The sequence below is a fragment of the Kwoniella dendrophila genome, chromosome 1 (genome assembly GCF_036810415.1).
Source record: "Kwoniella dendrophila CBS 6074 chromosome 1, complete sequence".
Classification (NCBI taxonomy): Eukaryota; Fungi; Basidiomycota; class Tremellomycetes; order Tremellales; family Cryptococcaceae; genus Kwoniella; species Kwoniella dendrophila.
Window position 1 is genome coordinate 246,704 of NC_089476.1, and position 27,931 is coordinate 274,634.

The 27,931-nt window shown below is 37.6% G+C and overlaps 6 protein-coding genes across 6 annotated transcripts; 4 read left to right on the forward strand and 2 right to left on the reverse strand.

Moving 5' to 3' along the window:
- Nucleotides 1–67: 67 nt before the first annotated feature.
- Nucleotides 68–3,881, forward strand: L201_000102 (uncharacterized protein; the record flags this gene model as incomplete). The annotated part of the gene is made up of 12 exons (XM_066215906.1): nucleotides 68–203; nucleotides 260–387; nucleotides 461–558; nucleotides 695–929; nucleotides 1,055–1,210; nucleotides 1,271–1,429; nucleotides 1,492–1,722; nucleotides 1,781–2,247; nucleotides 2,307–2,494; nucleotides 2,567–3,211; nucleotides 3,329–3,594; nucleotides 3,738–3,881. The coding sequence occupies 12 exons, from the start codon at nucleotides 68–70 to the stop codon at nucleotides 3,879–3,881; spliced, it is 2,853 nt and encodes a 950-aa protein (XP_066072003.1).
- A 472-nt stretch (nucleotides 3,882–4,353) lies between these two features.
- On the reverse strand, nucleotides 4,354–7,376 carry L201_000103 (threonine-tRNA ligase; the record flags this gene model as incomplete). Its single annotated transcript, XM_066215907.1, has 11 exons — nucleotides 4,354–4,505; nucleotides 4,644–4,828; nucleotides 4,916–5,085; nucleotides 5,146–5,202; nucleotides 5,271–5,518; nucleotides 5,578–5,850; nucleotides 5,909–5,939; nucleotides 6,000–6,245; nucleotides 6,313–6,459; nucleotides 6,523–7,010; nucleotides 7,106–7,376. The coding sequence occupies 11 exons, from the start codon at nucleotides 7,374–7,376 to the stop codon at nucleotides 4,354–4,356; spliced, it is 2,268 nt and encodes a 755-aa protein (XP_066072004.1).
- Nucleotides 7,377–7,888: 512 nt separating this feature from the next.
- Nucleotides 7,889–12,268, forward strand: L201_000104 (uncharacterized protein; the record flags this gene model as incomplete). The annotated part of the gene is made up of 14 exons (XM_066215908.1): nucleotides 7,889–7,941; nucleotides 8,000–8,178; nucleotides 8,238–8,360; nucleotides 8,419–8,562; nucleotides 8,631–8,731; nucleotides 8,791–9,376; nucleotides 9,432–10,067; nucleotides 10,129–10,694; nucleotides 10,758–10,892; nucleotides 10,955–11,106; nucleotides 11,188–11,398; nucleotides 11,458–11,874; nucleotides 11,945–12,033; nucleotides 12,094–12,268. The coding sequence occupies 14 exons, from the start codon at nucleotides 7,889–7,891 to the stop codon at nucleotides 12,266–12,268; spliced, it is 3,567 nt and encodes a 1,188-aa protein (XP_066072005.1).
- Nucleotides 12,269–12,833: 565 nt separating this feature from the next.
- On the forward strand, nucleotides 12,834–15,743 carry L201_000105 (uncharacterized protein; the record flags this gene model as incomplete). Its single annotated transcript, XM_066215909.1, has 1 exon — nucleotides 12,834–15,743. The coding sequence occupies one exon, from the start codon at nucleotides 12,834–12,836 to the stop codon at nucleotides 15,741–15,743; it is 2,910 nt and encodes a 969-aa protein (XP_066072006.1).
- A 675-nt stretch (nucleotides 15,744–16,418) lies between these two features.
- L201_000106 (uncharacterized protein) lies at nucleotides 16,419–18,033 on the reverse strand (the record flags this gene model as incomplete). Its single annotated transcript, XM_066215910.1, has 7 exons — nucleotides 16,419–16,564; nucleotides 16,632–16,866; nucleotides 16,939–17,307; nucleotides 17,378–17,587; nucleotides 17,654–17,733; nucleotides 17,790–17,924; nucleotides 17,994–18,033. The coding sequence occupies 7 exons, from the start codon at nucleotides 18,031–18,033 to the stop codon at nucleotides 16,419–16,421; spliced, it is 1,215 nt and encodes a 404-aa protein (XP_066072007.1).
- A 2,302-nt stretch (nucleotides 18,034–20,335) lies between these two features.
- Nucleotides 20,336–27,172, forward strand: L201_000107 (uncharacterized protein; the record flags this gene model as incomplete). The annotated part of the gene is made up of 11 exons (XM_066215911.1): nucleotides 20,336–20,554; nucleotides 20,653–22,639; nucleotides 22,696–23,208; nucleotides 23,274–24,319; nucleotides 24,423–24,506; nucleotides 24,561–24,664; nucleotides 24,713–25,063; nucleotides 25,117–25,849; nucleotides 25,920–26,234; nucleotides 26,305–26,910; nucleotides 27,023–27,172. The coding sequence occupies 11 exons, from the start codon at nucleotides 20,336–20,338 to the stop codon at nucleotides 27,170–27,172; spliced, it is 6,108 nt and encodes a 2,035-aa protein (XP_066072008.1).
- Nucleotides 27,173–27,931: the final 759 nt, after the last annotated feature.

The window sequence follows — 27,931 nt, forward strand, 5'->3', positions numbered from 1 at the left end:
AGACAAATCTAAAATCACGATTGTTTTCTGCAATAACTCCAGCAGGGAACTTGTATAATATCAAAAAATGAGTTATCAAAATGGTTTCAACCAGATGATGGGATTTGGTAATCCTTATGCTCAAGCTTTCAATGGTCAACCTGCGTTCGGTTCCCCAGGTGGAGGAGGTTACGGTAGAGGCGGTGGAAGAGGTAGAGGTAGAGGTAAGTCCCCCGACACTTTTTTTGGCGTGAATTCTGGCTAAACTCATGACATTTAGATGATAGACGAGGTGGTGGTAGAGGAAGAGGAGGTGGTGGAGGAGGCGGTGGCAGAGACAGACCACCTATACCCGAAAATTCAAATGCAAGGATGAGAAAAATGGTAATCAAGTTAGGTGATGATGAGGTGAGTCTTACTTAAAATGCCATCCATGATACCACAAGAAGCTTGTTCGCTGAAATCACTGTGACGTTCTTAGAACTTCGAACCAGTCGAAGATACGCACAGATTATCTAGGGTCCTGAAAAGAGGTTGGAGCGAAGGTTCAGCAGGAGTATGTGAAGGTTTTAGGATAAGGTAAGTTCATCTGGATTCGCCTTCTGAAAAAATTTTGGATGCGATGTCCGCAGTTCTTCATACATATACATGTCATCAGTTTTTTGACCTACAGTGCAAATCAAGAGAACTACGAGTACTGATAATTTGTATATAGCGTAACTCAACAACCTCATAAACACTCATACCTTGTCGTTTTATTGCTAGAGCTTTCACGTAATATCAAATCCACTCAAGGAGCTATAGACAGTGAAGAAGCCATAACGGGAGAAAAGAGGAAAGCAGATGATGCTGAAGATGGTTCTGAATCTGGTCGAGAGGTTTTAGAGGATTTGAGTCGAGCTTTAAGAGGATGGGTAGAAGGTAGAGAATGGCAGAATGTTAGATTAGGGGTAAGTTGATTCCTATGTAAAATCAAGATATGCGCTTTGATCTGGCATTACCGATTTGTTTATCGCATCATAAGTTTTTCAATCGGAAGAGAGAGATGAGCTGATGCCATTTCATGCACAAACAGCTTCAATTCTTCTCATCACTTGTGCCAGCTGGATTAGTCACTTCATCTTCCTTATTAGGACTATATAAATCATTGTTAGCAGTCCTTGAAGAAGTAGGTGGAGGAGGAGATAGAGCTGAAAGAGCAGTCAGAGCTGTAGGAGAAGGCTTAATACGGGTAAGTACTGCAATCCCCTTCCGATCGAATCTGGTGCACGATTGCTAATCATGTTAGTAGTCTGGGAAAGTCCTATATGAGGCTAATCCTGATGATGTTGAGAATCTGGTCTCTGCTATTGAAGGATACATCATTGGTAGACGAAATGAGACCAAAGCCTTGATCGACCCTTTCTCACCTATTTTGGCAAGTGGACAAGAAACCACACCTACACCTGATGTGAGTTTTGCATCATATACCGCACTGCAAGGTTTTATACTGAGTCTTGCTCATTTGTTTAGACTCTCGATAACTTCCTTTCTGCTCTTCATGCCTTACGAGCCAACTTCTTCAACCCGCCTGAGAGTCTACCAAGACATTGGGAATCTGTTGTCCTGTCGGAGGGAACAATTCAAGCTGAACCATATGATATAGCACCTATTTCAATGCCACCTGAAATGTATGCTGTCGATGCTCATGAATTAGATAAAGGGGAAGGTCTTATCGGCAACATTCAACTGTTTGCAGATGAAGTGAGTTGAGACACTTGATCTAAATCCTACCATATTTGTGGCTAATCACATCTTCCAGGTGGTTCCTTCACCCGACACATTAGAGGGATGGGTATTGAGAAGTTTGACATTAGATTTAATGAATATATACGAAGTTAACCGAAAAGAATGTGCGACATTATTACTCTCTTTGAGAAAATTCTTACCTTCAAACACATTTAAACCTTTACAACCACCAGCAGAAGGCGAAGAGGAAAATAATGATTTATCGACTTGGTCCCCAGAATCTTTGGTCATCTCGACTTTATTAAATGGTTTATTGACTTTGCCTAAATCAGCATATAAATCAGTTTATTATGCTTCAGTTATAACTGAATTATGTAAATTATCACCTAATACTGTGGCTCCACCTGTAGGAAGAGCAGTAAGAAAGATATTTAGTTATTTAGGTACAGATGGTTTAGATGTTGAGATTACAAGAAGAGTAGCAGAATGGTTTAGTGTACATCTAAGTAATTTCGGTTTCCAATGGATGTGGAAAGAATGGTAAGTGATTTTGTAGAATGGTTTGTCTTGAAATATCAATTGACGGCTGGTATTTGTAGGATCCCCGAACTTGAATTACCTGCTTCACATCCTAAACGAGCGTTCATGCGACGAGTCACCGAACTTGAAGTGCGATTAGCATATTATGATCGGATCTTGGATACCTTGCCTGAACCCATGCAAGCTGAAGGTGCAGGTGTGATCTCGTCTCAACCTCCTGAACCAGTTTGGGCGTATGAGAAACCAGGTGAGTTGTGCTGTTGATTCGGCAATGGAAAGTATGTGTAGCATGTAGCTAAAATACATCTCAACTTACCAGATCATCCATTACACAATGAAGCGAAAGAATTATTGCAATTATTCCGATCAAAAGCAACAGTATCGGAAATCAGATTACATATTGAAAGTATAGCGAATTCCACATCAGGACCTGGTGAATCATTATATCCAAATTATAAAAAAATGATATTTGAAACATTATTACATTTAGGTTCAAGATCATTTTCACATTTTTTAAATGCTACAGAAAGATATTTAGATTTATTAAGATATTTAACATCAGATCAAGAATCAAGAAAAAATTTATTACAAAGTATTTGGATTTATTGGAAATTTTCAAATCAATTAAAATTAATTACATTAGATAAATATTTACAATATGGTATTTTAGAAGGTTCAGATATTATAAATTTTTTATTTTTAATTGAAAAAAAAATGGAACAAGAAGAAGATTATGATGAAATTGAAATTTCATTAAATGGAAATGGATGGACAGATGAATGGAAATGGGAAATTTTAAAAATGACTTTAGAAAAACATATAGGTAGAGTACAATCAATTAAAAATAAATTGAAATTTATTGAAAGAGAAGATGAAATGGCTAGAGCAAGAAGAAATGCTGAAATCTTAGAAAAAGGTGGTGATGTTGGTGCTGATGATGATATTGAAAATGACATGACAGAAGGTGAGTCATATGAATACTTTCTTTCAATAATTAGATTCGCAAATTTACGAGATTGATTGATCAGTAAATTAATTTATTGAGGCTGACATTACTCTACTTTCTTGTCCTTGTTTTTAGAATCAAGACCAGAAGGATCAAAAGCATTTAACGATGCACAAACTTCATTAGATATTCAAGCTTCTAGACTTGAGAAATTATTGATTTTAACTGTAAAACAATTTGTTTCAACTTTATTACCTGGATCATTCGCAGATGAAACATCATCTAACAGTAGTGGTGGTAATCAAGGTTTGAAAAGTGTTTTAACTTTATTAGAGAGTGGTGAAGAATCTTTATGGAGTATTAGAGCTAAATTCGGTTGGTATAAAGAATTTGTTAGACTTGTGAGTGTCCTTCCGTTAAAATTTTCTGCACTCAAAAGATAATTCTCGAAATCTTATGCTTCCTCATTCGCTGATCTGCCTTTCTCCCCCCCCCCCCCCCCCCCCCCCCCCCCCCCCCCCCCCCCCCCGATAATCGAATGTAGTATTCTACACAATTAATACCTTTAGCTGAACCTATCGAAAGTACGATCTTTTCAAATTTAACTATCAATGAAAGTACAGATGATATTGAAAAAAGAGCTATTGATTTAGTTAAATCAGTTTGGAATAGTTGTTTGGAAATCTAGATACTTAGGTTTTTGCCTTAAAATGCCTGTTATGCTCTGATTCTCGAACCGTATGTGGTGAAAACGATGATGATTAGAAAACAGTTGTGCTTAAAATGTTATACTGCTGAAGGGAAATCGTGTTAATGCAGATATGTATATAATGTCAAATTTCATGCTCAATAAAGTCATAATCGGTTGCAAAGTGTTAATACTTCATCTAATTGACGCATTCTTTCCATCATACTTCCTAACGCAGGTTTGTAAGAAGCATGGATGATGTTCTTTCATGTTTGAATGTTTTTTCGTTACTTCATATCCTCAATTTTATGCATGATTCTCCACAATTCCATGTTATCCATTTTCGTACAATCAACATTCTCTCCCAAAAATAAAGTTTATCTTCTTTCTTTCTTTCTGCTTCTTCTATCTTTAACCAATGATGGAAAACTCTGTAGACCAACCAAATTTTCGATTATCTAATCAGAACGTTTTAGAGTTTACTTATAGCAGCTTTAGTTTCTTTTAAAGCTATTAATTTTTCAACTGCTTGATCAAGTTTAACAGTTTCTTCTCTACCTTGAACTTCATCATCTCTATTTCTTATATTAACTGATTGTGAATCCATTTCATCTTGACCAACAACTGTATATATAGAAAGTGAACCAAAAAAATAATAAATTAGTACAAGAAACGTTTATCGATAATATTAGTCAGACAACTATTGAAATCTTTGGAAAACGAGGTAAAGGACCGATAGAAAGAATTCAAATGTATACGTACCCATAATAAAGTTCCATTGAGCAGTTTGAGCATTTCTTATTTTCTTATTTAATGTATTATCAGTCAAATCAGCTTCAGCATATAAACCAGCTTCAGAGAATCGTTTTGTAACTTGTTGAGCATATTCAACGTATGGTTTAGCAACTGGAATAACGACAACTTGTCTAGGAGATAACCAGAATGGCCTACATTCCAATGGTTTGTTGTCAGTAAAATTCTTGCATACACGAAAACTTAGTGGCATTGAACATGCTGAAAATGGTTTAACTCACCATTTGCCAGCTGATGATTCGGTGATGATAGCAATGAATCGTTCTAATGAACCTAAGATAGCTCTGTGGATCATAACAGGTCTAGAGAATTGAGATCCTGGAGCATCATCTTTAGCTTGTTCAGCAGAATGGTATTTGAGGTTGAATCGTTCAGGAAGGTTGAAATCAAGCTAGAGAAAGTATCGAAATCGTTTTAGCTTAGGCAACACCCATATTTCTCAACAGCTTACTTGAATAGTACCACATTGCCAGTTTCTCTTTAATGCATCGGTGAGTTGGAAATCAAGCTAAATGATGGAGAAACCTGGTATTTAGCTAGATGGACGGAATAACGCTCAATATGTCTTTGACTCACTTTTGGACCGTAGAAAGCAGCATCTTCTTCATTAACGTGCCAATTTCCTGGAACTCTCTTTTCTAAAACTTCTCTTAAAGTAGCTTCAGATTTATCCCAAACAGCAAGATCACCCATCCATTTCTTTGGATTTCTAGTTGACAAACCAACTTTATAAGAGAATCCAAATGGTTTGTAAACAGCATCAAGGAAATCAAATGCTCCATATAATTCAGATTCTACTTGATCAGGTGTACAGAAAATGTGTGCTACGCAAAAAGAAAACATATCAGCTATGTTACTGACTTCAACTGGAAAACATACTTACCATCATCTTGTACGAATCTTCTTACTCTAGTCAAACCAGATAAAGCACCACTAGCTTCATTTCGATGTAAAACACCAAATTCAGCGAACCTTAATGGTAATTCCTTATAGGATCTTTCTCTAGAATCGAAGATTACACAATGTCCAGGACAGTTCATTGGTTTTAATGCAAATTGTTCTTCTTCACTCTTTAACTGGAACATATCTTCGGAATAGTTTTGCCAATGTCCTGAAGTTTGCCATAATTTTGCGTTGAAGATGTTTGGTGAGCCAACTATATGAATAGAAGATCGTCAGCTATTGGTCGCAAGCATGATTGCTAGACAGCTTACCTTCGGAGAAACCTCTTTTGAAGTATTCAGCCTAGATAAACATATCAGCTGGGTTTTCAAAACAGCTTGTTTTCGCGCTACTTTGACTTACCTTGATGAAGTTCATGAGAGTATTGTAGATTCTCATACCGTGAGGTAAGAAGAAAGCACTACCGGGACTGACATCGTTGAAGATGAAAAGTTCTTGTTCTTTACCGATCTTTCGGTGATCTCGTTTAGCAGCTTCTTCAAGATATTTCTTGTACTCTTTCATTCGATCGTTGTCAGGAAATGACATTCCATATACTCGTTGGAAGGTATCGTTTTTAGCGTCACCGAGGAAATAAGATGAAGAGTTCTGGTAGAATTGTCAAGTTAGCTTATCTCTATCTGGAATCCTTCCTCATCCAGATTGGGTTGCTTACTTTAGTGACAGCAAGAGACTTGATTCTACCGGTATGAGGAACGTGAGGACCAAGACATAAATCGATCAATGGACCACATTTATATACGGTAGTCCTTGTTCCATCAGGTACTTTATCGTTAATATAATGTTGCTTGTATTTGTTGTACTGTACGGAGGGTTTGCAATCGTTAAATTACATTTGCACCTTGAATCATAATAATAAACTCACTTTGAACATCTCTAATAAAGTTTCTTTTGGTAATTCTAATCTTTCAAAAGGTTGTTTTTCTTTGACAGTTAATTTACAAACATCTTCTATACCTTTATAATCTTCTTGACTAATTGTTCTATCATTTGCTAAAGACATATCATAAAAGAAACCACCTTCTTCTAAAGGTGGACCATAACCTAAACAACAACCATCAAATCTTCTTTCACAAGCTTCACCTAAAACATGTGCAGATGAATGCCAAAATACTTGTCTTGCTTCATAATTATTGTCTGGTGAATCGAAATCTAATAATTTCAAATCACATGAAGATTCTAAAGGTCTAGTTAAATCCCATAATTCTTGATTATTCACTTTAGCAATTATAACTTTATCTGCTAATCCAGGTGAAATTCCTCTTGCAACTTCTAAAGGTGTAGTTTCCCATGCTTTTCCTTCAATTTTTTTACCATCAGGTAATGTAACTGTGATTTCCACACGTTCTTGTTCTATCCCAAAATAACGTAAGAGATTAGCACTCCCTTTTTTATAGTATCTCTCGCATTGAATTGTGGTATATGAATTTATGATATGCTTAACTTACTAGCTACAAATTCTTCATATTCGGCTTTGTATTTATTGTAAATTTCGATTCTTTCAGCAAAGAATTCGGGTGCAGGATTAAGTTCTAATGGTCCACCACCTCCACCACCTTTCTTGTCTTTCTTCTCCTTTTTATTTGGTTTAGCACCATCACCACCTAATTTCTTATTGGGCTGAGCGGCTTGAGCAGGAGCAGCAGTGGCGTCTACCAAAGCTTCTGCAGGTTTAGCAGGTTCTGATGTAGATTGAACGGGATGAGCGGCAGCGGACATATTGCTTTGTTTTCGTATAAAGTTGATAGGTTGATGAAGAGCAGGTGAAGAGATTAAAGGAATGAGCCGGTATCCAGCGAAAAAGTTGCTTTGAACAGCAGGGAATAAGACTCTTGAGCCAAGTAGAGGTCTGATGAGCATGTACGCCTTTGTCTAAGGCAAGTTTCGAGTCGTCAAGTGGTGTATAAAGGAGTATCTAAGCCAGTATATAACAATGTTCTCTGCATAATTTCAATCTCATTCGACTCAAGCAATTGTATCTTGAACACCAACTTTTTGTTCTCCGGATCAAAGCGTTTACTGATAGGCGCGTTGTAAGCATGAGATACCCCTCCCGTGCCTATATCTGGTACTTGTTCCTGGCTAACTTGCAACTTGCATTGATCCGACATGATCAAGTTACCATGAATTGACGAAATCACACATATTTCGAGATACGAAAACATACTTCTAGCCAGATTACTTCTCAAGCCAGACTCATTACAGACTTTGACTCAAGGCGGTTCTACAAAATGGCAGAGCTCGATATTCCAGTCGAGCGAACAATAGTAATTTACGGTCAAGGGTAAGCTATCTTAACAAGTCTGTAGTGAGTACATTAGTTGACACTGTTAAAACTACAGCGGTATTCAAACCGACCTTGACCTAAACTCTCTGGCTGAAGATGAGATTGCCGCTGTTATCCCAGATATGTTGGCGGATTATTCAGCAGAATGTAGGGATTGGACATTGATAGCTAGTGAACATTGGAAACAGGAAAGATGGGCTAGAACTGAAGAGCTATTGAGGAGAGGTATAACTTGTAAGTATATGGTCCGGATCAAACCTGCATCAAGTATCAAGTCTGACAAACCACAATAGTCTTCGCTGGTGCATCCGGCAGACATCCTGATCCCGTAGCTCTGGTAAACCTGCATGCCATGCTCGCACATCTACATCTGCATCTGGCCAGAACGGCACCCAAAGTCATACTACCTAATCCCAGTAAGTTTGCAGCTCATGTATAGGCAAGGGACATAGTAAGCTGATTATATACTTATAGAATACGATAAGATGGTAGAGGGAACAAAGACGAAAGACTTTCACCACAAAGAAGCTGCTGCTAATCTCAACTCTGCGAGTGAAGCTTTGCGGTCTTCCGGAGCTGGACAGGAGGATGAACCCGTTAGTTTAGCTATGGGACGAGGTAAGTTATCTCAGTAGATGTCTCTTTTCTGGCGTTAGTGCAACACAATTGACTTGCCGTCCATACAGTGATACATTACTTGGCCACGGGACAACCTGGTCTCGCACATCCTTTAGTGGAAAGGTTATTACAGCGTCAGCCGAATAATCTTATAGCCTTGACCGCTCAGGTAAGCTCAACGAACTTCACTCGTCGGAATAACCTTGATAGCTTTACATATTCTCTTAGGCTCGACTACAATTCGCTCGTAGGGCACATGAAGCGGCTCTTCTCACTTATCAGAATTTGTTATCGCTTGATCCCGAAATGTCACCTGATCCACGTATAGGTCTTGGTTTATGTTTATGGCAACTTGGAGATAAAGAAAAAGCACGTACAGCTTGGGAAAGGGCTTTGACAAGAGAACCAGATTCATGGGTTTGCATGTTACTTTTAGGTTTAGCATCATTAAATCTTGCAAGAGAACCAGCTTTAAAACGTGAAGAGAGATTACGATTAGAGACGGAAGGTGTAGATTTCGTCAAAAGAGCTTTCAAGAAGAATGTCAAATCACCTGCATCAGCTTTAGCTTTGGCAACTATCTCAGGTCAAGGTTCCCAAATTCCTGTAGCGTCAAAATTAGCTGAAAGAGCTATACAATATTCTGATAATAAACGTCATTCAGTTCTCGCAAATGCAGAAAGAGGTAGATTAGGATTTGTTTCAGGAGATGTAGCAGATGCAGGTAGATATATAGCTGCTGCTAAAGCAGAAGATCCAAATACAGTCAATATATTGGCTGAGTTGACTTTAGGTCAAATCGCTATCAAATCTGGTAAGTCAGCTTCTAGGTCGAAATTAGGCATTCAGCTAATATATCTAACGAACAGGCAATTTGAGAGAAGCGTTGAATTTTATCGAACAAACAGCTAGGAGATTGAATGGTCAAGGACCTTTAGAATACTCAGTATTACACGCTTGTTTATTGGCATATCCACATCCTGGTATGTCTCCAGATGAATTGTCTAAAAATCGAATAACAGCAAGAAACATGTTATCAGAATTACATAATTTAGTTGCATCTGCAGAAAGTGATGAAGATTGGGCAAAACTAAGGGGAATAGGATCAGATGCAGATATTTTCATTGACTTAGCTAAATTATGGCAAGATGAAAGTTTAGAAAAATCAATTAGTGCATATCAAACAGCTTTATCAATTAAATCTGAGTCTGAATCTGAATTGCAAGATGATTTATCTTTAACGCAACCACCACCTGATTTGAAAACGATTAGAATGTCAGATAATCTAGGTGTTTTATTCCAACTTCAAGGTAATGTTGAAACTGCCGAAAGGATGTATCAAGAAGCACTTCAAAAAATCTCTTCAACAGATGGTAAAGAAGCTGAAGTACTTAAAACGATATTAGCATATAACTTAGGTAGAGCATATGAAGAAGGTGGTGATAATGTTAAAGCTGCTCAATGGTATAGAGATGTATTGAGACAGCATCCTGAACACATGGAATGTGAGTATACACAGCTGATAAATCCGCCGCTTGAGAGATTGACAGCTGACGAAATCCATAGCCAAAATTCGACTGGCATTGATAGCTGCTTCAGCTGGACGAAATTACGATGCTCATACTCTATTGAAAGAATCACTCAAAGCGGATGAGACGAATTTAGCATTGCGATCTGTTTACTCTAATTTCCTCATATCAATAGGATCATACAAAGAGGCTTTAGCATTCACTTCACAAACATTGAAATACGACAAATCAGATGCCTATACATTTTGCGCCTTAGGATGGTTACATTTCACTTTAGGTAGAGAAGCCAAATCATCCCAAGAAGTAGCTGATAGACCTAAACAATACTTGAGATCCGCTGAAGCATATGAAAGGGCGTTACATATAGATTCAAATTGTGCTCATGCAGCTCAAGGATTAGCCATTGCTTTAGCAGAAGATAGTTTAACACCACCTAAATCCAACATAAATGGTGCTGATGAAGGAAAACACAGAGCAAGGTTAGCAGGTCAAGCTTTAGCTATCTTCAGTAGAATCAAAGATAGTTTAGCCGAAGGTCCTGTAAACGTTAATATGGGCCATTGCTATTTCATAAGAGGTGAAGAAGAAAAAGCTATTGAATCGGTACGAGAATTCTGTTGTACACCAAGGAAGATAAAACGCTAATTTTTAAAATCGAAAAAACAGTATGGAACAGCTTCAAATTCTTTCAAAGGTCGAAATGTATCTGTATTACTGTATCTTGCAAGAGCATGGTATGGCTTAGCAAATAGAGAAAGTAATTTCAGTGCAATGAACAAAGCTTTAGGCTATTGTCAACAGGTTAGTCGGCCTTTTTCACCCAGTCAAGAAAATCTGAACTGATAGGGCTGTGACTATAATAGGCAATGCATATCCAACCTTCTGATCGAGCCATCTTATACAATATCGCTATGATACAGCAGAAAGCAGCAGAGATGCTGTTCTCCCTTGATGTGTCTAAGAGAACTTTGGAAGAACTAGAAATTGGTCTTCAACAAGCTCAACAGGCTGCTAAGTAAGTGTTTGACTAACAAGCTTGACCAGTGGTCTGTCCAAAAACGTTACTAATAGTCCATTTGTCCTGTCACTTAAACAGCACTTTCCGAGCTCTTGCAGACGATAAATCTGGACCTCTACCTTACGATGCAGATTTGGCAGATCAAAGAGCACGATATGGTGATGGTTTACTGAGAAGAGCACCAGGAGAAATGGATAAACAGAAAGCCTACGAAAGCGAATTCCAAGCTAGAGTAGAGGAAGCTAGAAAGATGAGAGCTGCTGAGCAAGAGAGAATTCAAGCTGCTGAAGTGAGTCAACTCGTATCTAATTTAATTAGAGTCGATAAGCTGATGATTATCTACTATAGGCTGCAAGAAAAGCTGAAATCGAAACTAAAGCAGCTGCATTAGCTGAAGAAAGACGTAAAGCACGAGAAGAGGCTTTAGCATGGCAAGAAGAATTAAATGCTAGAGCAGCTGAAGATGAAGCTAGAAAAGCCAATAACGTTGAGAAACGTAAGAAAAGAAAGGAGCAAGGTACAATTGATTCTGGGGATGAAGGTGGTGAAGATGGTCAACCAAAAGAAAAGAAACAGCGTAGAAAGTCTACCAAGAAGGAGGGTTCAACAAAGAAGGGTAGAAAGAATAATAGGAGTAAAAGTGAAATTTCCGATGAAGATGATGATCTCCCTGACCTTGCAGATGAAGATGTCGATGAAGATGAGGATGAAGGTGTAAGAACTGCTAGAAAAGCTAAGAATACTCTGGCTATGTTAAAAGCAAAGGTCAGTCGCCTCATCCTGACCCCATTTAGAACTGATCAGCTGACGATTATTCTGTTTGATGATTATGCAGAGAAAGTCTAGGAGAAACGTTGAAGATCCTGATGAAGATGAAGGTGATGATGATATCAATTTAGGCGCAACTAAGAAGGGCAAAGCATTGTGAGTTCTCTTATCAATCGTACCACACCATAAAGCCCTAACGCATTTGCCTATCAACAGTAAATCTAAAGCATATATTGAAGATTCCGATGAAGACGAGGACGAAGATGCGGAACCAGCGGAAGACGAACGTAAAGATGAGGATGAAACGCCCGCATCCCCTACAGCAGCTTCCGCTAATGGCGATGAAGGGAAAATGGACGTGGATCAAGATGAGGACGAAGCTGAAGATTAGTCCATCTCTGCAAATGACGGTATCTGAATCAACATATCTTAACGAATAACATGCATAACATAGCATTTTTCATGAATCTATCATTGAGACTTGTTCACCATCTTTCCTTCTTACCTTCTGACTGACCACTTTGCCATTTACAGATTACAAAAAGCTCAGCGTAATGCAGATTCAAGTGGAACGAACCCCTACTTATCTGTTCATAGCTCAAATGTGACTTCCTCAGGTACACCACTAAAGAACGGAAGGGACGGGAAGGTCAAACGCGGAGAGATGAATGAAAGGATGTTGAGATGCTGATCGCAGATATGGGAAATTGGTTGTCAATCTTACCTCATGAAAGGTGCGATTGACCAATGCACTCAACATCGTTAACATGGCAGTTATTAATCAGGGCAAAACGACTCTCCTGGCGGAGAATGCAATCCTATCTTGATTTTCTACCTTCGATGCGTATCAGCCTGGTCTACGAGTCAGTATATTTACTATTTTCACCTGTTATCCAAAGTCGCTGATTATATAAGATTATATATAGCTTAACATAAGGAGACAATTCGTATTAAACATGGCAACGACTGTAATTCGGAGCGCAAGACCAGAAGCTATATTGATTGTACTCTTTCTGGTTATTGCTTTATTCGTATTCCTAGGGGGTGGCAGTAAGAAAGGGAGGAACGGATCCTCTAGCTCAAGTCAACGTGAAGATGACAAGAATAGTAGAAAGACTAGAAGAGGAAACGGAGAAAGTGACTTAGAAAGTGGTAAATCTGATAGACGAGATCGAAAAAGGTCAAATAACAAAAGTCCTACTTCATCTGAAGATGAGGAATCTAGAAAGAATCGTAAAGAGAAAGAAAGACAAGAGAGAAGAAAGAAAAGAAAAGAAGAGGAGGAAAAGCAAAAGAGAGAACAACAACAGTCTAATCAAAATCAAGGAGATGAAGAAGTACCTAGAATCAACCCACCTGACATAGGAGATCTGAATACAGCCAATAATAACGAGGGAGGCCCAATGCTATCTAGTAAAGTATGGGAAAGAGATCCGACGAAAAGACCTGAAAGACCAAGTGGTAGATCACCACCAATATTATTGAAAAGAGATGAAAACAATCATTGGACAAGAGGACCTTTATCAGGTAAAAAAGGTGTAAAATTTGATGATAATGGTATACAAGGTAAGGAATTAAATTCAATTGTAAATTATAATAAAGAAGATTCTACAACTAAATTATATAATCAAAATGATTCTGAAATGTTAAAAAATCATATTTCAAATGAAAGAGGTAGAGATTCAGATTTTTTATTTGGTAAAATTGATGGAACAGAATCACCCTTACGAAACATCCTAATGAAGGAATCGAATTTCAATAACGGTTCAAAAGAAAACGAAAAATTAATACTATTAATGAAAAAATTAGAATGGTCATGTTCAATTGATCAATTAAATTTATTAAATAAAATTCCTTTTGAAATTTTAAAAGAATCAAATGAATTGATCAATAATAATGATTTATTCATTAATGGTTTAGGTTCAATTCCAATTATAATTTTAGATATTATAAAATTACTCTTAAAAAATAAAATTATAGATTTACCTTTAATAATTTCATCACATTCTCAACCAAATTTAGAATTTATTAATTCAAAAATACCTTATGATGAAGATCCAAAAATTACACCACTTGATAAAGAAAAAGTTGAAGCGAAATTTCTTGAACATATTTTAGAACATTGTAAAATTGATATTAAAGATGTACGTGATAATTTAAATCCTGCTGAATGGAAAAAACTGAAATCTGATCAAATTCAAAAAATCGTTTATGATTGGGTTAAAAGAAAATTGAACTTAGCTTTTGATGAAAGTAATAATAACAGTAAGATTGGGAATGAAGAAAATCAATTTGATATATATAAATTATTATTAGGATATTTTATACCTTATTATAGAGGTACGACATCATATAAACCGAAACATTTTAGAACGAATGAAAAAATACCTGGTTTCAAAGAAAAAGTTGGTAATATAAATAATGGTGTAGTAGAATGGTTAAGATATATTGGAAAATTTCTTTTAATTTCAAAAATGTTTAGTTATAATGGTGTAGAATTATCAAAAGATTTAGAATTAAAAGTTCAAATTTCAAAAAGATCAAAACAAGTTGGTTTTATAGTTGATTATACTTTATTTATACCAAAATATCCTAATTCTAAAACTAGTAAAGAAGAAGAATTGGATCCAACATATTTAGATAGAACAATATCAAATGTTTCATCAATTTTAGAAAGAGTAAAATATTTAAGTTTATTATGGGTAAATCATTTAAATGATTTAGTATATCCACAAAAAGATTCAACGAAAAAATTATTTTCAGATTTATATCCATTTCAAATTAATAGATTAACTTTTAGACCTGGATTACCATTAAGAACAATAAATTATAAGGATTTACAATTGTCTTCATCATCAAATCCAGGTAATACTGAGAATGATCAGAATGATGGAAGAGACATTGAAGTTATAAATGATATATCAATAAAAAGGATTGAAGGTACATATGAAAGATATAAAGAAACTAGAAAAATCTGTGATTTATTTTCAGGATGTTATAGAACAATGACATGTCAAATGATTAGATTCATAAATAAAAGACAATATCATTGGTATAAACCATCTTCTTCTTCTACTACTCCTAGTATATATGAGAAATTTGACTTGAAAACTTTTGAAATTTTATTAATATTAATTGGACCTTCATTAACAAAATTAACATATTCAGAATCATTTAAAATGAAATTAACTGGAAATAAAATAAAAGATAAAGAAACAATGTTATTTAATGATTTTAGTGATAAAATAAAATATACTCAATTACATGCTATTGATTTTGGTGGTATTTTACCTTTACAAAATAATACTAACAATAATCAAAAATTCATTAAATTAAATTTATTTAGAGGTTTAAAATGGTTATTATTACCTTTAACTTTTAATAACACTATCAATGGTAAACAAATTATAAGTTCATCAAATTTAATAGTTAATGAAAAATATGGATTATCAAATTATTTATTTGGACAAAGTGATGATTTAGGTAATTCATTGATAATAACATTTCATGGTAAATCTTCGAATGATCGTCAATTATTTCTCAATGATTTAAAGACAAATGTGTTAAATCAATTGAATGAATGGATAAGAGATTATCAATTAGAAAATAATCATCATAATGATGATATGTTTTCAAATATAAATCAAGATAGAATTAAAAGAAGATTAATAGATAAATTGAATTTAACTAAAAATATGATTAAAACCAGAATCAAATTCGTTATTATAAACAGTCATTCAACTGATAGTGATGATAATCATCAAACTGAAATTGAAGATCCATCAGACGAAAATGATTTAAGTAATTTAACTTTAAATGATTTTGATATTTCACAAGAAATGTTACCTCCAGATTTCAGATCATAGTATTGAAGTCCAAATCAAGTTACATGGAAAGGGCAAAGACGAATGAGTATGGTATTCTCGATATTTTGTATGTTGGCCGATTGATTGTCACATTTATATATTTAAATAGATAGATAACACGAATCCATGCATTTCATAATTTCACTTCATACAGTTTTAAAATTCTTTTCACTCTCCCTTGATAGATAAAGAGAAAAAGAATATATATAATTAATAAGAAAATAGAACAAACCAGAACCAGGTAAATCAGATATAATCTAATTGATACCTTGTATATCGATTAGCCTCTAATTCTTTCAACTTGTACCACAAGATACAATTACTCCAAAAAAAAACCAACCCGATTCATTCCAAAAAGAATTGTATCCAAATCTAAGTAGAAGAAGAGTAATAACCTTATTCAACCTCAAAAAAGGAAACGATGCTAAAATTAATGAGAAAAGAGACTTTAAAAGAGAATGATAAGAAATCGTTTAGATATTTCAGGGGTATATATAATATATATAGGTAAAATGTTGACAAAGTTGATATATGATTTTTTTATGATTTATGGATTTAATAGAGTTAATTTTGGGAGAAATTGTATACAGAGGTTGACACAAGAATTACTATAGTGGGAAAAAAACCTGGTATTAGTACATGTCACCGCAAACCATAATGAATACTGTATGTCTTTCAGGTTGCACTCACATCGAGGGAGATACGTAATTGCTCCAATGGAATTGGAACGAAACCTTCAATATCGATTCCTCGTTCTTGAAGAGCGGCTTCAGCATGTGGAGGTACGAGTTGTCTGATGAGATCAGGTCGAGTGGATAGTTCTGTTCAAGTATTGCAGATTAGCGATAGTCTTTGTTTACACTTGGGAGGTGCGCATGTAGGACTCACCTTCTCTAGTGAAATCGAACAAAGCAGGCATCTCTTTACCATTAGGTAATCTTGAACCTTCTACTCTCAATTCGTCAAAGAATGAATGGACTAAGGCTTCGGGAGCAGTTAACCTAGCTGTTGGAGTGTATTCAAGTAAGTTACTGATTAAAGCGATAGCATCTTGTGGTGTTCTAGGTCGGAATACTTTGGTGAATGGATGAGGTTTGATTTGGGGGAATTTGTGTTCCATGTACTGTCAAACAAAATCACACGTCAGTATATCCAAATATTTTACGACAACAAATCAGGTTAAGGTGTAACTTACGTTAGGGTTCATAGTTTTGATTTGTTCTCTAGTTGGTGTACCTAATACTTTGATAATTTCTACTAATTGATCAATACCAGATTCACCTGGGAAAAGTGGTTGACCAAGCATTAATTCGGCCATTACACAACCAGTAGACCAGATATCAATGTTCGTTGTATAGTTTGTTGCACCAAAGATTAATTCGGGTGCACGGTAATATCTTGAACAGATATATGAAACATTTGGTTCTCCAGCAATCAAGATTTTAGCTGAACCGAAATCACATAGTTTCAATATACCTGTTGCTGGGTTTAACAATAAGTTTTGTGGTTTAATATCTCGATGACATATTCCTACTGAGTGAATGTATGCTAATGATCGAAGTAACTAATTCGCACAGGGTTAGATCAAATTAGCTGAACAGGTCCCACACTCTTACTTCTATTAGCTAACTTACCTGGTACATGTATAATTTGATTTGTAACATTGGCATAGCTTGTTTGAGTTTAGCGTAATGTCTAGATGCTCGGTAAACTGTTTCAGGTACAAATTCAAGAACGAGATTGAGGTAAACTTCATCTTTTTTATCACCATTCGAGTAAAAAAAGGCTTTAAGGTCGACAACATTAGGGTGGGATACAAGTCGCATGATCTGCAACTCTCGGTTCTATATACATTTTATAGAGTACTGTTAGAACTTGCACTTTTTTACCACTGTAAATGTTCAACTCACCTTGAATCGTTTATCTTGCAACACCTTTTTTATGGCAATCTCAGACTCAGGTTCTTCGGGTCCATCATCGTGTTTCACAGCTAAAGATCGGTTATCAGCTTAGATCCTGGCAAGATAATCTCAACAGCAAACTTACGTAGCATTTTAGCAGCGAAAACGACACCAAAACTACCGTTTCCTACTACTTTGCAATTTGTATATGAAATACTCATTTCTTTACCTGTCTTCCCTGATTGAGCTGAGACAGTGACAACTCTGCTTGGGTCATCGGCTAAGAAAACCCAAATGGCTCGTATTAGCTTCTAATGTATATCTCTCAACTGTATCTCCGCATACTCACGAGTTACCCGGACACCGTTCACAAGTCCTACACCAGACATGATTTCTCCCTTTAGATGCTGTGGGATTAACATTGTTGATCGGGATATAGGTGAACGAGGGTTTGGTAACATATATAGAGGGAGCGTTGTACGGTAAGCGGTGAAAGAGCGTGAACGATTTTTACGCGTGTTGTTGGTGATAGGCGGCATGATAGAATGATGTGATGAGGGAAGCAAGGATTTGAAGGTTAAATGTGATTTAGGAAAAGGTAGATACGAAGGCAAAATTGGTCAGCTTGGCTCCAAATGCAGTGTGATTATAGCAAATCTAACAAGACACTGGTCTTCCTATCTGAACTATTTAAGTCAAAAGCGATTAGGTCGGGCGGAACAGAGACGACCAAAGATGAGACTACATCTTCAAGCTCCGCTTATAACCATAATGTCATAATCGGAATGACAGCGTGATTATGCAGAAGCGAGTCCGACCATATAGGAGGAGACGACATGCGATGTTGTTCAAGCGGAGTTGAAGTAACCACCAAGTCGGGGTGTAAAAGGTTAAAAGGGACAAAAGAGATATTGCGATAATAATGGATCAAGATAGAGTTGAATGACACAGCTTTCGATGTTACAAAACATTGATATGCCGCTACGATAAGAGATAGGATGTCGACATACGAACGGAAAGCCAATTCGGAGTATGGTAAGAAGAGAAGATGAAGGGTTGAAACTTTAGACGTAGAACGTAAAACGTCATTGACCGCCAACAACGGAAATGTGGGTGATGATGATCTCCTTTCAAGTCTTGACATGTAGGAGGTGATGAAGCTTTCCAGATGATTCTAATAATAACATTTCCACCTATCTCGTATCTCTGATGATGACTTGCATCCAAAAACCCAAACAATCGCAATCTCTATACCACCTGATCTAGGTACGCCGATGCAGAACCAACCTGAGGTTGAAAGGTTTTACTCACAATGGAGAGAGATGTAAATACAGAATTCTAATGGTCCGATACACTTCTTCAAGTGTATTTATTGATTCTGCTTGGTATCTAATTCGTTAAGGGAATTGACTGAACCTTTACAACCTGTTCGCTCGGTCAACCTCTTGTACTAAGTTGAAGTCGTTCGGACTGATATTACGCGAGATAGTTATACGTTGACGTAAAACCTATGAATATGCTGAAATAGAAGAATGGAAAGGTTGAGGTACTGTTGTTGATATAATTCGATGTTGGACAAAGGATGTTTATTTCAAAAAAATCGAAAAATTTCCTATGAACTTTGGGAAGCTCGAGCGTTTGATGATGTGGTACTAGTGCTAATTCTAGTAACTGGGTTCTGTCCAAAGTGGAGAAAGGGTCGATACGTCAATCCTTCTTGTACGGTGAATAGTTTACGCGTAGATGTTTGATACGCGTTGTATATGTAGCCGTGTAAAGAATCTACGACACTGAGGATAGGAAGTGAATGAGTGAGTTGTATAGTAATTGATTGTTAGATTGATTGATGTGAAGAGTGTATAAAAGAGATTACAATGATTGATTGAATGGATGATTTACCTATGTGTGTGAGTGAGGTGTGAGGTGTAGGTGGCAGTTGTCGTTGTCATTGAGAGTTGTATGGTGGTGATGATGGCAGTAGTTTGTAGTTTATATGTGATTCAGGGTAAAAATGACAAATGGTCATGGGTGCAGGTGCAGGTGTAGCTAGGGTAGTAGGAGCAAAGAAATGAGGGGCCAAGATTCAAAGATTATACGATTATACAAGTTAATGTGGCGGCAAAATTAAATAACCTGAACATCTATGGTGAGGGTTGTGAGGTTGCACCAATTATCATTACGCGTCAAGCAATTCCACACTTGTTACAGGGTAGATTTTAAGGGTAAAGATTAAGGAAATTATTATCATCATCTGTATTACGTATTCTCCATCTACAAGCGGCAACAGTATTTAGAATCTAGACTTTACAGTTCCATAAGCTCCGATTTAATGGAAAACGGGGATATGTAACGTGGCACTTATGGGGTTGATAAAGGAGTTAAGTTGGTCTCCGCTCACCAAGTCAACCTTATCTACCGTTTGATCGGCGTTGACCGCTATCTAACCCCTTTCGACGACAGCTGATATATCTTAATCGGTTTATTTGCATCATCTCAATAGCCGGTGGCGATTAACCTTTTAACCTTTGTTCAGACACAAGATAATCTCAGTAAGAGATAGCTTACAGACTGCACCATAATTGTATACAACTCATGAACACTGCAATCCACTCTTCTGTCTTTATCAAAACAGGAACTCTAGAATGCACAATCAAACTTAACCACATCAAAGAGAGCTGAGAGGAAGCGGTCATGTTTTCTTTACCTGCTTTCTTCACTACCTTACCATTTACACTTCCATCATTGCCATCTATATCGCTACCTGCGAATATACAAAGAAGATTCTTGTCCTATATACTGAAGAGATCCTTAGGAAGATTTGTCAAAGATGAAGCATTAGACGCTGAAAGGATACAAGCTCAATTGAGTGAAGGATGGGTAGAAATTGAAGGATTAGAAGTAGATACCAATGTAAGTCAATATGCGACTGTATTTCACGCCGTTGTGCTTCAGCTTCAAGAGTCGATTCAACTGACTACACTTCTTTGTAATTATCTTAAATTATATAGGAAATAGATTCTTTAATCCCTTCTTCAATACCCCTTACATTGACATCAGGTAGTTTATCTAAAGTAACTGCTCGTGTGCCGGTATCCAATCTGTGGTCGGATCCCTTAAGTCTCACATTGGATACGCTCACACTTTCTTTTACACTTTCTCGACCTTCATCAAAGAACAAAGGTAAAAGCACAAATTCTCATTCTCAGTCGAAGCAAAATAAATCTCATCGAGATCTAGCAGAATCAGTCACTTCAGCTGCTGATGATTTCTTACATCAAGAATTAGATGCATATGAAGAAGCTGAATTGGATAAATCAATTAGACAATCACTCATTTTAAATTCACCCGATCCTTTCAATAACGAAGAATTACCCGGATCTTTCCCTTTTGGTGTCCCTACAAGTCCTGGTTCGGACGGTCAACCTTTACCTGCTACAGTGGAAAGTACAACAGTTCTAGCTGGTCTAGTGGAACGTATATTATCTAGATTGGAGTTTAAAATACAGAACATAAACATACAAATCAAATTTGACGATGAAGAACACGGAGGGATTTTTGAGATTAGAGTTAATCAAATCAAATATGCTGATGAAAGTCAAGCTGGAGCTACGCACTCGGAAAATAAGGATGTGAAATCAACAATTCGATCAATTCGGTTGTCTGGAGTTAATGTTCATCTGCTACCCAAATCTGAAAAGGCAGTTTTAGAATCCCAAGCCAGATTCAGACCATCATCATCCAGATCATCCTCGATTTCATCAAATTCGTCTTCAAGTACAAATGGTGAATACCAGGATATGATGATGTCTCAAGCTGTTGTCGATTTAAGAGAGAGTTCGATGTCAAATCTGAACTACGAGGCAAGTTTGTACCTAAGTGCTATCAGTGAAAGACCTGGTGATGTTATACCTAGCATTCCTGAAACATCCATTAGTGAAAACGGAACAAGTAGATCAGCTACCCCAACCCCTACGTCACCCAGTAAACCACCCAAGGAGACCTTGCTCTTGACGTTTGGTTCAGAAGATATCGTTCTACGTTTGAAGACTACCCGTTCGGTATCATCAGTCACTACAGCATCGACAGCATCGCCTCCGACGTCCCCTTCATTGCCGAAACAAACATCAACTCGTTTGCCTACAATCGATGTGGAAGTGATATTAGGCACTATCGCTACGGTTATTCTTCCTGCACAAGCTACCGTGATCTTAGCTGCCTTACAGTACGCCTCTGAAGCAGGACATAACGATACTACTGTTTCTCAGGTCAATGCTCAGACCACTACATCATTGGGTCCTCATCAACCACAACTATCAACCCAAATACGAATGAAAGCCCTTTTCGCGTCTGTCGTATATGATATGACTGCTTCTTCCGACCCGCAATTCGACAACAACATAGCTGCTTTCTGGACTAAACCTTCAACGACGTTCATACCGAATGGTCATCTTCGCTTAAGACTTGACACCCTTGTGGCTCATTATTCTAGTAAAGGCTTCAAACCTCAGATCGTCAGTCGACCTAGCCGACCCAGTTATCCTTCAGCTACGCGACTTCCGAGACGAACTTCTACTATTGCACGCCTTGGTCCACCTCCTCCAACGCTCCAGATCACCTTACAAGATGCATCTCTATTCGAGTACCTAGCTGCTGACACTACCACCGCAGATCCGTCTGACATACCTCCGGGAGGCGCTTTCCCTGTTCTTCTATTCGATACCAACTTACCACGACAATACGATGTCGCCCCTGGCGTATCGTCAAACCCCGTCACGCCAAGCTCTAACCGCAATATCTCGTCCATTTCAACTTTCGCCGAGTTTGATTCGGTAGATTGGAGAAACTCAGGCTTGCAAAGGAAATCGGGAGGCAGCGAGAAACAATGGAAAGTCAAACAGAAAGGTAAAGGAATACTGAAAGGCGGTCATCAACCTTCGCCTGAAGCGGACGAAGGTCCAGTCATTAGTGTGAAAAAGGAGCTTTCTGATAACACCAGTAAGCAGTTGCTTCTCAAGCTCTGTCCCGATAGCGAATTACTGAATGTCTCATAGCTGCGTGTATATCGCTTCATCCCGTTCACACATTCCTCGATCTTTCCCTTGTTGAACGTCTTCTGCCGATGTTGCGCAGTATCGCTCCCGTCATTCGCTCTACTCTCGATCAGACAGATCACCCTCAGTCATTTGGTACACACTCTTACCGTCGCCCGCCTGAATTCCTTCGTCAGCCCACTACAGAGTCCATAATTGATGATCTAGATGCACAAGCCTCCTCTTTTTCGACCATACAAGTTACTCAGCTACCCAAACCTATCATAAACATCAAGTGTCCTCTTGTTCGACTGGATATCCGGTGTCCTGCACCAATCAACAAAAGAAACACTTGGGGCGATGGTGGACATTTGAGATCCGGCATCGTGACGCTTGATTTACATCATTTGAGAACCAAGATAACCTCAAGCAAAAAAATATCCGACATGTCACATAAAAATCCCGAGGGAAGCTCTGGGGAAGGAACGAATATCATGTGGGAAAAGATGGTCCTATTCTTCTCTAGAGCTCCAGGTAGGTGTACCTTTCCAGCACCCTTTCTTATTAGTGTATAAGCTAAATTTTTGTGGGTTTCAAAGAGCGAAAATCGTGCGCCGTCCTCGTCATCGGACCACTTGCACCGGATTCCACAGATATCGATGTTTCCCCGCTACTACCTAGCGTTGAGATGCGGTCATTTACCTCAGCAGCTACGGAAAAGAAAACAACGTCAATCACTTGCAAAATCCCTTCTGTACAAGCTAAGATCAAGCAGAAAACTATAGAAGGTCTTCAATTCTTCGCCGACGATATGACACACTGGTTAGACGGTGCATTTGGAGATGGATCAGCACCGAAACCTCGCGATGATCTCAAGATGATTGGTAGTCGATTTTTCGGCGCACCGGGTTCAACCAGAGGTAGTTCATCAGCATCAAGCTCAACAGAAGAGGAAGATGATTCAGAACTATCAGCTACGATATTAAATTTGGAAATTAGTGAAACCGATATATCCTTACATATACCTAGACCCGATGGAAATGAAAGAATACTTGCACTCAAAGCAAGTGATATGGGTATCAAAGTGGAGTCTAATACCGCTGGAAAGCATGAAACGGCATTTAATCTTTCACTGATGGATGCTGAATTTTCCGATAAATCAGATCCTACCAATCCTGTTATCATCCTGGGCCGCACAACACCTTACGGATTAACAGTCCAACGACACCCGTTGGTACAACTACGATTCTCCTCTTTGACGAATGTCATTACGTCTACTAAAGAGACTGGAGTTTCGGTATCACTATTCGGCTTAACATTTCACCTGAAAACTGTTGATTGGGTAACAGATCTTGCTAGATTTGCTAAAACTCCTGAAGGCGTTTTCGAAGATGTAGTTCCGTCTGAAGTTACTAGGATCAAGGTCCTACTGCAAGATTGTTCCGTGCATACCACTGCACCTACTCTAGGTGGCGCTGTAGTAGCTGTCATTGGCGTTATGGATATCGGTACAGATATAAGGTCTGATGGAGAAGAGAATGAGATTAAAGCTAGCGCGTCCAGATTAGCCATCTTGGCGGTCGATGATCTTTCTGGAGTTGATGCATTGTGCGTCAGTCAGGGAGAATCGGTCGAAGCCTGGAAAGTAAGTAGTCCACCTTATCTACCTTGCGCTTTGTTTCATACTTGGCTTTGTCATCGAGCGCTGTAGTATTGCTAACAACACTGATTGATTGTTCTGCGCACAGAAAGCAGGCTATGCCCAACTAGCCGAGATCATCACGGTGGACCTCCAGTTTATAAGAGATCTGACAGGGACAAGCGAGGTCTCAGTAAGTTACCTTCTACCATGCTTAATGATGCATGATTTGACGAACGTATTCTAGCTGGAGATACCTCAAGTGCAAGTCAAGATCACAGCTTGTGCGGATTCTCTGGCTAGTTTCGGAGGTCTAATAGAAGATCTCGCAAAAATAGTTCCTCAAAAAGAGTAAGTACAATTTCTTGATGAGTCTGCTGTTGACTGACTATCCTATAGCGCACCTACCATGCCAGTTCGATCGCCCACAACTCTCGATCAATCTATCAATGTGTTTGACTCTATCGATGAGCAAGCATTCAACCTGATTCCAGACATAGTATCTGGGGCGGACATGATTGATGATGATTTACCTACAAATCTTGACTATCTGGATCGAGCTTCTCGTCTTGCATCTAATCAACCGACATTAGATCGAACAACTGGAGAATCTTTGAGATCGTGGCAGACGGATGAAGGGGAACCGGAGCACGGTGGCGAAACTATCAGGATTTTGCTTCACGAGCCTTTCGACATGGAGGAGAACTACTGGGACAGTTTGCCAGTATTGAGCAAAGGATCTGATGATAAGTGAGTTATTCTGAAGTTGTCGTTTTGGAAAGTGACTAATTTATAATGATCAGCCTTAAGTCCGGCAAAATACGAGTGAGAGTTAGCAACTGTGATGTCAAGGTCCTCCTTCATGATGGGTACGATTGGCCCCGAACTAGAAAAGCTATAGAAGATGAGATCAGAGCTGTGCGAAAACGGCTCGAGAAAATAAGACAATTACTAGCATCTGGACAAAAAGCAGATGAGTCTATCGACATTGAGAAAGCTACAAAATCAGTATTATTCAACTCGATTTATATTGGTTTAGAAGGTAGAAACTCTTCAGAAATGGATAATGCAGCTTTGATAGCGGCTATAGATGAAGAATTAGAAGATTTAGGTGATGAGCAAGATAATGATAATACAGAAGTTGGAAGCACAGCAAGTTCATGGCAAACTTTACCTTCTACTCAGCCTTTCTCAGGCATAAAACAAGCTCAAGCTAGATTGAAAAAGCAGAAAACCAGATTAAAGGGTAAAAGATTGACAAGATCGAAGAAACCACAAATTGAAATATCACTTTCGTCTTTAATTGCTAATTTAGATATTTATCAACCAAATGAATCCACTGCATCTAAAGTTGAAATTAAGATAAAAGAAATGGAAATTCTTGATCACATCAAAACCTCAACATGGAAAAAATTCTTGATGTCGATGAAATCTGACAGTAGAGGTAATGTAAGAGAAACAGATGCTGATATGGTTAGAATTGAATTAAAAGGGATTAGATTGGAAGATGGCGGAGAGGAAGAATTGCGATTGAGAGTGAGCATAATATGGCCTTTCTCTTTTTCCATTGCAAAGCAGCTAGCTAATTGCGTTTTGACTTATACAGACAAAAATTCTACCTGTACGGTTACACGTAGATCAAGATGCTCTAGATTTCCTCAAACGATTTTTCTCTTTCAAATCGCCTCCTTCTTCAATCCCTCAATCAAAATCACCGAATGTCTCGTCTTCTACCCCACCTGTCAAATCAAAAGAACCATTCTTCCAGCACGTTGAGATATTCCCTATAGAATTGAAATTAGATTATAAACCTAAAAGAGTAGATTTTACTGCACTTAGAGAAGGGAAAACAATAGAACTAATGAATTTCTTCCATTTTGATGGAGCTGAAATGACTTTGAGGCATATCACATTGTCAGGTGTGAGTTAGCTTTCTCCCTTACATCGATCATCGCGAAGCAATACTGATTTATATTTATTCCCATTTATAGGTAACTGGGTGGGATAGATTAGGTTCAACATTACAAGATTTATGGACACCTGATGTAAAAGCAAATCAATTAGCCGATGTTATATCTGGAGTTTCACCTATAAGATCAATAGTCAACGTAGGATCTGGTGTAGCAGATTTGATCCTATTACCAATTGAACAATATAGAAAAGATGGTAGAATTGCAAAAGGTGTGCAAAGAGGTACAAATTCATTCGTCAAATCAACTGCAATGGAAATGATGAAATTAGGTGCAAAACTAGCTACAGGTACACAAATTATTTTGGAAAAAGCTGAATTTGTTCTAGGTGGTCAAGGAAATCAAAATCCTATAATTGGTCAAGTTGAAAATAATCCTGTATTATCAACATTACCTTCAATAAATTCGTGGAATAACTCAGCTAGATCAGGAAATGATGATGATGATGTTTCAAGTGAGGAAGAAGCCAATATGAAATTCGATCCAAAATCAAGATATGCAAATCAACCTCAAAATGTTAAACAGGGTGTAAAAGATGCATATAAAAGTTTATCTAAAAATGTTAATGATGCTGCTCAAACTATTTTAGCTGTTCCCATGGAAGTTTATGAAAGATCAGGTGAAGATGTAAGTCTTTTTGTCTTTCTTGCCTGTTGTTGATGTGTATTTTATGCTTCTCAAGTGATTAAAATGCGTAAAATTGACTGACTGTTCTGTTATCGTTTTTCAATACGGTTAGGGACCATTGAGAGCTGTTGTCAGAGCTGTACCTATAGCAGTTTTAAAACCGATGATTGGAACCACGGAAGCTGTATCAAAAACTTTATTGGGTATGAGAAATAGTTTAGATCCTTCAGCCAGAAGAGAATTAGGTGATAAATACAAATAGAAAATTATGATTCCCTCATGTTGTATATATTGTATTAATCAGACTTTAGGCATACCGTTTTTGTAAGCATGTTGTTTGAATTAAGAATAACTCAAATACAAGTTACTCGATTGCTGACGATATGGATCAAGCAAGAGATACAGTAGAGTCTTATAAGTCACATCAAATAAAAGTAGAGTATTTCATACAGAAAACAGCATAATTCCAACTTTCGATTAACTGACTGCACCTACAGAAAGGAAAGGCTTGAATTTGAATACAAGAGTGGCTATTATAAGTTATACAGTACAGACCAAGTGGCTTGGTACGTCTCGGTAGAGGTGTTAGTTTTCTGAAAATTTGTCGTTGCTAGAATTATCTCGCTTCTATCCTGAATTGACTCAATTTGTAGGACTCTCTATGTGAACAATCATGGACAATTATAATCAATCAACGAGTTCGGATACGTCCTTTCAACAAAACACGAATATTGTATCAGCCTGACTTAGCGATCTGTTACAGTATGATTACTGGAAGCTAGTGGCGGATCGACATCCAGTCCGAATTTCACATTCCGGCGTATCGACAGTAAACAGGGAGGATGGATAGCAATACAAGAGCTCAAGTCCAATCCGGGACTTAGCACCATTGCCGGGTCTTCCGACTTAACTTGAAATGCTTCACATTTAATAGACGTCCAGATCAACTGTACATGATGACTAAACACAAGGATAAACTATACCTTTTTGGTCATACCTCAGCAGCAATAAGCAATAGAGG